Source organism: Sinocyclocheilus rhinocerous, unplaced genomic scaffold, assembly GCF_001515625.1.
Source record: "Sinocyclocheilus rhinocerous isolate Xijiao unplaced genomic scaffold, SAMN03320098_v1.1 scaffold215, whole genome shotgun sequence".
NCBI classification, from domain to species: domain Eukaryota; kingdom Metazoa; phylum Chordata; class Actinopteri; order Cypriniformes; family Cyprinidae; genus Sinocyclocheilus; species Sinocyclocheilus rhinocerous.
In genome coordinates this window covers 641,102-652,660 of record NW_015660885.1, presented here as the reverse complement: position 1 = coordinate 652,660, position 11,559 = coordinate 641,102, and the positions used below count along the sequence as shown (strand labels likewise).

The following is an 11,559-nucleotide window of genomic DNA, read 5'->3' as shown; positions in this document are numbered from 1 at the left end:
TGTATGTATGTATGTATGTATGTATGTATGTATGTCTGTCTGTCTGTCTGTCTGTCTGTCTTTCTGTATGTCTGTATGCATGTCTGTATGCATGTCTGTTTGTATGTCTGTCTGTCTGTCTGTATTTTTGTTTGTATGTCTGTCTGTCTTTATGTATGTATGTCTGTCTGTCAGTCTGTATGTCTGTATGTATGTCTGTCTGTCTGTATTTTTGTTTGTATGTCTGTCTGTCTTTATGTATGTATGTCTGTCTGTCTGTCTGTCTGTCTATCACTGATCAAGTGTGTGTATCGTGTTCAGTGTTTCTGGACAGGCGTGATGCTGTTCATCTGCTCAGGAACCGAAGGGCAAACGTCTTCCTGGAGGAGATGAAGCCCGGGAATCTGGAGCGCGAGTGTTATGAGGAGCGCTGCTCTCTGGAGGAAGCGGCTGAGATCTTCCAGAGCAGAGAGAAAACGGTACAGTCACACCATATTGTCTTATTCTGCTCTGCATGGGCTTCTTGTGCTGATATACGGCTCTTTGGAGATTAATTAAGGTCTTTGTGATGTTTCATCAGGTTCATCAGATCAGAGTTTTGGTTTCTGGGCTCTTTAAAGCAGTGCTTCTCAACTTCTTTTTTATTGTTTTTATTACTAATACATTATAATTTATTAGTAGTAGTAGTATTTACTAACAAAATAGCAATTTCTATTTCTATTGTAACCTCTGAAGTATTTCAGAGCTTGGCATAATTAGAAAAAAACGTCATAATAAAATGTTTTCATGGCTTTTACAAGTCTAGAAATCACACTTTTAAAATTTCCTCATACATCCAGCTCAGATTATATCTTGATTTTTAGATTTTTTCGCTTATTTTCACTTATGTATTGCATTGCATTATATGTTTGATCATTTAAGTCATATTATTGGAGATATAGGGTGACGACTGATATTTATATCATTTTATGTAAGTATCTGCTGTACTGATATAAAGATTGCACTTATTTACAGTACAAGCTTCAGAATTTTTTTTTTTTGTCTTCTCTAAATTACATAGTTTAAGACTCTGAATAAAATAGTTTTTTTCCTCCATATTCTCATTATATCAGACTTTCAGACTATATGAGCCATAAAAGCCTGATGGATCAAATATAATACTCAACAAAAATCATATATGCAAACTTTTTAAATGTTTTGTTCAATAAACGTTTTCATAAAAAAAAAGATTTTTCTGACTATTATTTCATATGTCAGGATTTACAGGGTTAAATCATTTACAGACCCCTGGTTGAGAAGCACTGCTTTAAAGCAGCAGAACATGCAGATGGATTTCTAAAGAACCAGAGAATCAAAAGATCTTTGTGTCACTTAAAGATTCTTCTATGACATCAGACCTTTTTAAAAACCTCTTTAGTTCTAAATGGAACTTTTATTTTTAAGAATACAATCACATCATTGTCGTCTGACTCTCATGTTCCTGTGTTCTTATAGATGGAGTTCTGGTACAGATATCAGAGTAAGACTTTTCTTTATTAACCAGTTCAAGCCACTCTGCTGAAAGTGTTTCTGAATAAACTCTGAAGCCTCATCCTGACAGATTATGATGGAGTTGAATGAGTTGTTGTCCTGTGTAGATCAGAATCTGTGTGGCTTTAACCCGTGTCTGAATGGAGGAATCTGCAGCGAGGGCCGCGGTGTTCGCGAGTGTCTCTGTCCTCCGCAGTACAGCGGGCCGATCTGTCAAACAGGTTCACTGGAAACCTCTCACTGCATGCTGCGTTCGTCTGGATTTACTGCATTGTTCAAAAATAGTTTGAGCAGTTGACTGCTTAGTCTTTCTTTGGAGCAAACAGTGGGTTGACCATGTGTCTGTGTGTGTTCAGAGGTGTTTGACTGTAAGTTTAAGAACGGAGGGTGTCTGCATTACTGCAGTCGGTCAGAGCAGACGGCAGGTGTTGTGTGCGGCTGCGCAGACGGTTACCAGCTGGATGAAGACGGACGGAGCTGCAGTCCAGCAGGTACAAACACAAATCTCTACTCAACTGAAGTGCTTAAACAAGTACAATTCATTTATTAGAATTTTATTGATCTTTTTTTATTTAAAAAAATAATGAAAAACTTTGGTTTGTTACATTTTTACGGGTGAATCTCAAAAACTCTAGTTTGTCTTAATCTCGTTTCACCTTAAAATCAAAGAAATTACTTTTTTGGGCATTACGAAAATGAAGCCTTTTTAGGGCCATTAACATGATTAGCACTGTGACATAATTTTTTTATTATAGTTATATAACATTTTCCCACAAATTTACATCACTAATGTCTTATTGTAGACTTTATTCTCAAAAATAATTCCCATTACTATGCATTACTATATTTCATTACATTAAAGACAAATATGATCAAGATATATATCTGCATATGATATATATATATATTGTAGTCATATCATTCATATACCAGGGTTTATATATATGTATTTATACACTATAGATAGATAGATAGATAGATGATAGATAGATAGATAGATAGATAGATAGACAGACAGACAGACAGACAGACAGACAAGAATCTGTGTGGCTTTAACCCGTGTCTGAATGGAGGAATCTGCAGCGAGGGCCGCGGTGTTCGCGAGTGTCTCTGTCCTCCGCAGTACAGCGGGCCGATCTGTCAAACAGGTTCACTGGAAACCTCTCACTGCATGCTGCGTTCGTCTGGATTTACTGCATTGTTCAAAAATAGTTTGAGCAGTTGACTGCTTAGTCTTTCTTTGGAGCAAACAGTGGGTTGACCATGTGTCTGTGTGTGTTCAGAGGTGTTTGACTGTAAGTTTAAGAACGGAGGGTGTCTGCATTACTGCAGTCGGTCAGAGCAGACGGCAGGTGTTGTGTGCGGCTGCGCAGACGGTTACCAGCTGGATGAAGACGGACGGAGCTGCAGTCCAGCAGGTACAAACACAAATCTCTACTCAACTGAAGTGCTTAAACAAGTACAATTCATTTATTAGAATTTTATTGATCTTTTTTTATTTAAAAAAATAATGAAAAACTTTGGTTTGTTACATTTTTACGGGTGAATCTCAAAAACTCTAGTTTGTCTTAATCTCGTTTCACCTTAAAATCAAAGAAATTACTTTTTTGGGCATTACGAAAATGAAGCCTTTTTAGGGCCATTAACATGATTAGCACTGTGACATAATTTTTTTATTATAGTTATATTTTTTTTTCCCACAAATTTACATCACTAATGTCTTATTGTAGACTTTATTCTCAAAAATAATTCCCATTACTATGCATTACTATATTTCATTACATTAAAGACAAATATGATCAAGATATATATCTGCATATGATATATATATATTGTAGTCATATCATTCATATACCAGGGTTTATATATATGTATTTATACACTATAGATAGATAGATAGATAGATAGATGATAGATAGATAGATAGATAGATGCATTGAATTTTTATAATTTTTTGTCTTTTTTAAATGTATATATAGTTTTTATTAAGTTTTAGTTTTTAATTTTAGTTGATTTAGTTTTATTTATGTTAGTACTTAAAATTAAACTAAAGAAAATTGAGTAATTTTGCTTTGGCAGCTAACTGAAATAAGTTTACATTTTATCTGATTTCATTTCAGTTAAAGTTTATTTTATTTAAAGTAATTAATTTATTTTTTATGGTTTTTTTGTTTATTTTTAGTTAACGCTAATAACCTATTCATAATTATCTTTTTTTTTTTGTTCTTTTTTTTTAGGTGAAATAAATTATATTGCAATGTTTTTTTTTTTACATGATGTACAACCTATGGTTGTTTTTATTTAAGTAAACACATAATACACTGATGAGATGTATCTGTTTGTGTGTGTTAGTGCAGTATCCGTGTGGGAAGCAGTGGATTGGTGGGATCATGTCTCGCTCACTGGATGATATAAACCTCACGGATGCTGATTATGCAAACCACACCCACACCACAGCAAACTCCACCCACTCATTACATAAAAACAGTTCACTGGACAACTCGACTCACCCGCCAAACCAAACCGAATCTGCGTCACAGGACGAGCTGTCTGACACAGGAAGTGACATCAGCGGCATGAATGAGGACGCACGCATCGTTGGAGGTCAGCTGCAGGGTCAGGGCGGGAGTCCGTGGCAGGTGAGTGAAATCTGAGCTTTCTGCTTCACTCGGATCGTCACTCTGAATGAAGAGCTTGTGTTAAATGACCTGCACCGCATCATCTGCAGGTTCTTCTTCGTCGTGAGGATGAGTACGGTTTCTGCGGCGGGTCTCTGATCAGTCAGCGCTGGGTCGTGACGGCAGCTCACTGTCTCCAGCAAACACCAGATCACGTGACCATCGGTCTGTAGCGACCATTCACAATCTATATGAGTGTATGATACAAGATTACAATGTACTTTCATGTGGAATTATGTGTGTATATATACATACATATATATATATATATATATATATATGTTTAGTTTTTTTTTTGATGAATAGAAGGTTCAAAAGAACATTCATTTAAAGTAGAAATCTTACTGTAACATTATACATTTACTTTTTAGATTAATTAATTAAATATTAATAAATAATAAAAAAGAAAGTTATAATAAAATAGTGAATTAAAATATTAATATTCTGCTGTATATCAGCTGTATTTTCAGTATTTAATTTTTATCATATATTTTTTGTATATGTGAGTGTTCCTAAAAGAATAATGATTTTATATATATACAGTGGGTACGGAAAGTATTCAGACCCCCTTAAATTTTTCACTCTTTGTTATATTGCAGTTTTCTGTCAATATGGGGTGCTGTGTGTACATTAATGAGGAAAAAAAATTAACTTAAATGATTTTAGCAAATGGCTGCAATATAACAAAGAGTGAAAAATTTAAGGGGGTCTGAATACTTTCCGTACCCACTGTATATATATATATATGTGTGGTGTGTGTGTGTGTGTGTGTATATGTGTGTATGCAAGTGAAAGGAATGAGTAGATAAATAAAATAATAATAATTTAAAGCAGAAACATTTTCTGCACCAATATCTGTAATATTTAATATTACAAATATTTTTATTTTTAAATTTTATATATTTGTCATTTTTATTTTTTATACAAATATAGGTTTATACATTATAGCATGCATTTGTTGTGCTTAATTTATTCAGATGTAAAAATCATTGTCAAGGATGATTATTGATGCGTTACAGTAATGAGAATGAGATTCTTCTCATTACAATAATAAACATTTGTTAGGAAATGATTTTGTTGTAATGAAAATGGTGTCACATTGCAAAATAACAGTAATAATTAATGAATTAATAAAGTTCCTATATATATATGTGTGTGAGTGTGAGTGAGTGTGAGTGTGAGTATTTCAACATAAAAAATGGACAAAAATATGTTTCAAAATATATTTAAATATATATCATTTAAAAAGTATGTATTTTCGAAAGTACATACATATATACATATTTCGAGTGTATACATATACACATATAGCTGTATATACATCTGCGTGTCTGAAATTAAGCAGGATCTTTTCTCTCTTCATGTTCATATCTACACCGCAAACAAACAAAAATTCTCATTTATTTTCCCGATCCCATTAGCAGACAAGTTTTATTGACAAAATCAAGACAAAAAAACTATATATATAGCCTATGCATTAACAATGAGCAAGATATTTGTTACAGTATTTCATATTTGTTAATGTTACAAATACACCTGTTCAGTCTATATTAGCTCAGATCCATTAAAAAAATATTAACAGATAAACCCTTTGATTTTAATAATGTATTAGTAAATGTTGAAATAAACTAAGATTTCATTTAATGTCAATTAATGTAGTTAATTACTGTGAAGTAATGGATGCTTATTGTCAAATGTTAGCAATGTTTTGCTTCTTACATTTTCAAAAAACGTCATGGACCAGTATGTTATCTTGCGATGCTAGAAATAAATCAAGTAACGCAAAAATAAAAACGTGCACCGAGTTATGAAAAATACATCTGTTCTGTAAGTGACTAAGGAAGTGATTTCATATAATACATTTTTTTATCAGGTTTTTTTTTTTTTTTTTCCCCAATAAGTCATCTTTTTTAAGCACATACACTTCTTAATGTCTAAGATCAACTTTGTTTTTGAAAGATTAGAAACTGATTTCTAAGTGAAGGCAATGCATTTTTTAGCAACCCGTATTTACAAAAATATTTTTTTTTTTTATATATTTCAAAAAAACATACAAAAATTGCCAATATATATTTGTCAATACAGATCTGATCATATAGATAAAAAAATGTGTAATATATTTTTGATACAGTAGGTACTCATTTATATAGATACATTAAAATTATATTTTTAAAATGGTCAAGAAATGTGAGAAAATCTAAAAAAATGTAAATATATCTTGTAGACGTAATGTCTTTCTCATTTGAGTACATTGAGCACAAATTTTTTTATTTTTTTTTATTTATTCACATTAATTTTTTCTTTCACATGTATCTTCACAACACACATTTACTCACTTTCCAACAATAGCAGTCAAGATTTATTTCAGTTTGACATTTGATCTTCCATATACTTAATTCCTCATTCATGTCATATTTCTAAGATTTTGTTTAATATCATTGGCACAAGCTTGGTTTCTTCAGATGGCTGTTTTAATACGAGTGTGTTTATGAGCCTCTTATCGTTATTACGTAATATTGCTTATTACTGAATAAATTACATTACAGTTTTAAAATAGAAACATACCAACATCATCAATAAACTAAAGCATTTGTTCTAAGATTATATATGCAAATATAACAAAAGTCAAATAAAAAGCTAAGATTTTGTTTAATATCATTGGCACAAGCTTGGTTTCTTCAGATGGCTGTTTTAATACGAGTGTGTTTATGAGCCTCTTATCGTTATTACGTAATATTGCTTATTACTGAATAAATTACATTACAGTTTTAAAATAGAAACATACCAACATCAATAAACTAAAGCATTTGTTCTAAGATTATATATGCAAATATAACAAAAGTCAAATAAAAAGAAAAGGCCAGGAGAACATGAGTAAAATATCGGACATGGAAACTCTTTATTATGAAAGATACATCAGAACCAAAACTGCAAAACGTTCCCAGATGAGCGAACGCAGCTCCGCTGAACACGCACGGCATTATGGGAACCGCTGGAGAATCGAGGACTGACAGACAAACACAAGAGAGCCGTCAGAGCGGCATGCGGTTCCCCTCCACGCTGATCTTCACCGCGTGACCCGTCTTCGTCAGACGCTTGATATCCGCGAAACGCCGCATCTGTTTATCTACTCGCGACAAACCCTTCTTCAGCAGAGCCTGAGCGAGAGAGAGAGAGAGTCAAAAACACCGGAACACAAACAGAAACAAGCCAAATAAAATACTACATTAAAAAAAGAGGGAGAGAAAACCCTGGAAACTATAAGCAGAAAAAAAATTTTTTAATGAAAAATGTAAAAAAAATAATAATAATAATTTTTTTTTTTAATTAAAATGGAACCAACTACAAACAAACAAACAGGAAAATACTAAAATACTACTAAATTAAGTCAATTAAGAATATGCACTAACAAAAAAAAACCCACAAAAGCTAATGCAACTGTTTCTTTTTTTAAATGTTTCTTTTAAAAATGGAACCTACTACAAAAAAAGGTAAACATGAAAAAATAAACAGGAAACAATTAAAAGCCAAATCAAGTCAACTAAAAATATGCATTAACTCTACTAGAAATCCAGAACAAGCCAATTAAAAATATATATATATAATAATAAAGGTTAAATAAAATCAATTAAAAATACACCTTTAAAAAAGGATACTACTATTTCAATCAAAAACAAGGCAATGTAATATATCTACTTAAAAGACAAAAAAGAAACTACTATAAGCAGAAAGAAAATTTAAAAATTGTTTCTAAGAAATCAAATAAAAATAATCAACAGAACAAGCAAAATCAAGTCAAGTAATGATATGCATAAAAAGGGGAAACTCTACAACTACAAATACAAGCCAAATAAATGTTATTTTTTTATATAATATATATTGTTTTAATTATTATTATCAAAAAAGCTAATTAAAAATGTTATTAAAAAATAAATAAATAAAAAAGGAAACTAAGAGGCAAATCAAAATATACTTTTGGGGAAAAAAAAAAAAAGACAGAAACTACAAAATCAAGCCAATTGAAAATAGCTTTATTTACAAAACAAAAAAGAAAATTATATATATATATATATATATACTGTATATATATATATAAAAAACAACGATTCTACACTATTTCTGGGTCACTTATTAATAATCAAATTAATAATGCATTAATAATTAATTAATACATTTTTCTTGTTTCTCAATTAAAAATATATATATATATATATATATTTTTGTTTTTTTAAGAAAAAAGGAAATTATGACTAGCACTACAATCCAAACCGAGCCAAATCAAATGCTGTGAGGGCTGGACCAACACACACCAGGCTGTTATTGTATGTCGTGTTCTTGAGCATGTTTTCATTATTAATTCATTATATTCAGTATAAACATGTCAAGAACACACAGGCCTGAAGCGCTGAGGTTTAGTGGGCTGGTCATGTGACTTACACAGAAACTCAAACGCTCTCAAACACACACACACCGTGTTTGCTAAGCTAACAGTTACTCTGCTCTGTGTGTGTGTGTGTGTGTGTGTGTGTGTGTTAAAAACATCCAGGCCCAGAGCAGCTGGGGTTTGTTCAGGCAACTGAGGTGACGTGTTTGAGGACCGCTTCATCTCGTGTTAGTTTGTCAACGGTCTGCAGCATGCAGCGCCATGCAGACACTTACTGCCCCCTCAGGCAGGAGCGTGTAACTACAGCGGCATTCGGTTTCCCTCAATGCTGATTTTCACGGCTCCCTGCGGCCGCCGCTGCTTCCTCTGCTCCACAAAACGCCGCTTGTGCTTCTCCAGCAGGCTGTGGCCTTTCCTGAAGCTCCTCTACCAATCACACAACAGTAAACACACTCCTCCTCCAATCAGGTTCAGAGGGGTGAAAAACCTAAACATCATCGTTTCTCTCTATCCTGCCTCACACTTCCTGTGCAAACTCCTCCCACTCTTTATTTGAGCATGAGACGCTTGTCAATCATTCCTCTATAGAGTTGAGCTCCGCCCACACATAAGCCCCGCCCACTCACCCGGTTTGAGTCCCCATCCACGTTCCATTTGGGCCGAACCACATAGTCCTTATTGGAGGGCATGGGCACACGAGCTCGAGCACAGAAGCCCGGGTCACCCGGTCGTAACGCCCTGACAGACACAGAGAGAGTAATGTTAGATCACACAATCCAAACCTAAGAGTCTGTGTGGGTCACGGTTCACATTACTTTAAAAAAAAAAAAAAAACAAGAAAAAAAAAAGGGAAATTTGTAATGAATTACACAAATTATACAATGCATTTTAAAATGCTTACATAATAGATTTCCTTAAAATAATAATCAAATATTAAGTGATCATTTTCATTAATTAGCATTAGTAAAAAATATTACACAAATTATACAATGCATCTTTCAGTTATAATAAATACATTTTCTTATAATAAAATAATATTAAATAATCATTTAGATTAATTAGCATTAACAGAACTATTACAAGAAATTACACAAATTATACAATGCATTTTAAAATTATAATAATATAATAAATACATTTCATTATAATAAATAATCAAATATTATAATAATATCAATATATTATATCATATTATGATAAAATAATAAAATATTAAATAATTCATCAATTTGCATTATTTAAATAATAAATTACACAATTAATACATTTTTAAATTATAATACAATAAATAATTTTCTTTAAAATAATTCATTAAATCTTTAAAAAAATTATAATCATTTTCAATAATTAGCATTAACAAAAAATATTAAAATTAAGGATTATAATATACATTTGTATAAATTATATAATAAAAATTAAATAATAAATATAATCAGAATTAAATAAATAAATAAATATAAATTATATAATTTTTAAATTATGTTTTATTATAAAAAAATATTAAATTATAATCAATGGTAATTAGCATTAATACAAAAGGTAAAGTTATAATGAATTACAAAAATTATACCCATATTTTTATTTATAATTAATTATTAATTATAATAAAATATCATATTAAATTATGATCACTTTAATCAATTAGCATTAATACAAATATTGAATAATGAATTACACAATTCTAATATATTTTTAAATTACAATAAATACATTCCATTATAATAAAATATTAAATAATAAAACATTTCTTAAAATAATACAATAACACTAATTCATAATCATTTTCATTAACATTAATAAAATATTTACTTATTTTTGCAATTGTCATGACATTGAGCACATTTATATAACAAATAATTTAAATTGTACAGTATTTACAGCTGATTAAACAGGCTTCAGTATCCGTACACAAGCTTTTTCTGCACACGTGGAATGAAATATGATGGAGATGTTCTTGACAGGTTTTGTGTGATTCATGAAACACACAGAAGTGGTGTGGTGTTGGAAGAGACTCACTTCTCCTCTCCGGTGAGCACTTTCTCCAGATCTCTGCGAGGAGTCTGTCCTCCTGAACTGTGAGAGGAAACAGAAACACACACAGACTGAGACCCAGCCAATCACATGCTCTCACTCAGCGCCGGGTCACGGGTCTGTTCACATACGCACGCACGCACGCACTTAAGAATTTAAGAAATGATATTTAATAATAATAATACATATTTTCTTATTTTAGACTAAAACTATAAAATTACTAATATTTATAGCTACATTAATAAAATAAATTTGAATAATAATAAAAAATATTAGATAATATAAAATATAAGTTCAAAGAAAAAAAATCTGGCATTTAAGAAATATTAATAATAATTGTTATTATTATTTTATTATTACATTAAAACTATACAATTCCACAACTAATATGTATGGCTATAATAATAATAATAAATACTTTATTATTATTATTTTAGACTAAAACGATAAAGCTACTAATATTTATAGCTATAATAATATACATTTTAATAATAATAATAAAAATATTAGATAATATAAAATATTGCACAAGTTCAAAGAAAAAAATCTGGCATTTAAGAAAAATGAATAATAATAATAATAATAATAGTTATTATTATTTTATTATTACTTTAAAACTATACAATTCCACAAATAATATTTATGGCTATAAAAAAATAATAATAATAATTAATATTTTCTTATTATTCTTTTAGCCTAAAACCATACAATTACTCATATTTATAGTTATAATAATAATAATATAAATATGAATAATATTTCATAATTTCATAGTCGAATTATGCCATAATCATGATTTTTTGATTAATTGCACAGCCCTAATTCTAACTGAATGGAATATGAACTAAGATCATCCGACCTAATAGAATCTGATCAAATAGAACAACAACAACAAACCCAGAAAAGAATAGAATAGAATGATTGTTTCCTTTACACACACACACACACACACACACA

The 11,559-nt window shown here is 30.7% G+C and overlaps 2 protein-coding genes across 2 annotated transcripts in view; one reads left to right on the top strand and one right to left on the bottom strand.

The window, feature by feature from the left end:
* LOC107725753 (coagulation factor IX) overlaps positions 1 to 4,360 on the top strand; it is a 6,768-nt gene extending 2,408 nt beyond the window's left edge. The window contains exons 3-8 of the mRNA XM_016535139.1: positions 301 to 458; positions 1,474 to 1,498; positions 1,617 to 1,730; positions 1,866 to 2,000; positions 3,862 to 4,148; positions 4,238 to 4,360. Of these exons, the coding sequence (XP_016390625.1) occupies positions 301 to 458; positions 1,474 to 1,498; positions 1,617 to 1,730; positions 1,866 to 2,000; positions 3,862 to 4,148; positions 4,238 to 4,360 (842 nt within the window). The remainder of the gene's footprint in view (positions 1 to 300; positions 459 to 1,473; positions 1,499 to 1,616; positions 1,731 to 1,865; positions 2,001 to 3,861; positions 4,149 to 4,237) is intronic.
* Positions 4,361 to 7,034: 2,674 nt separating this feature from the next.
* Positions 7,035 to 11,559, bottom strand: part of LOC107725752 (interacts with SUPT6H, CTD assembly factor 1) — a 16,447-nt gene continuing 11,922 nt past the window's right edge. Inside the window, exons 10-12 of the mRNA XM_016535138.1 lie at positions 10,588 to 10,644; positions 9,198 to 9,309; positions 7,035 to 7,345 (exon numbers count right to left, since the gene is read on the bottom strand). Coding sequence (XP_016390624.1) covers positions 7,220 to 7,345; positions 9,198 to 9,309; positions 10,588 to 10,644 — 295 coding nt within the window. The 3' untranslated portion in view covers positions 7,035 to 7,219. The remainder of the gene's footprint in view (positions 7,346 to 9,197; positions 9,310 to 10,587; positions 10,645 to 11,559) is intronic.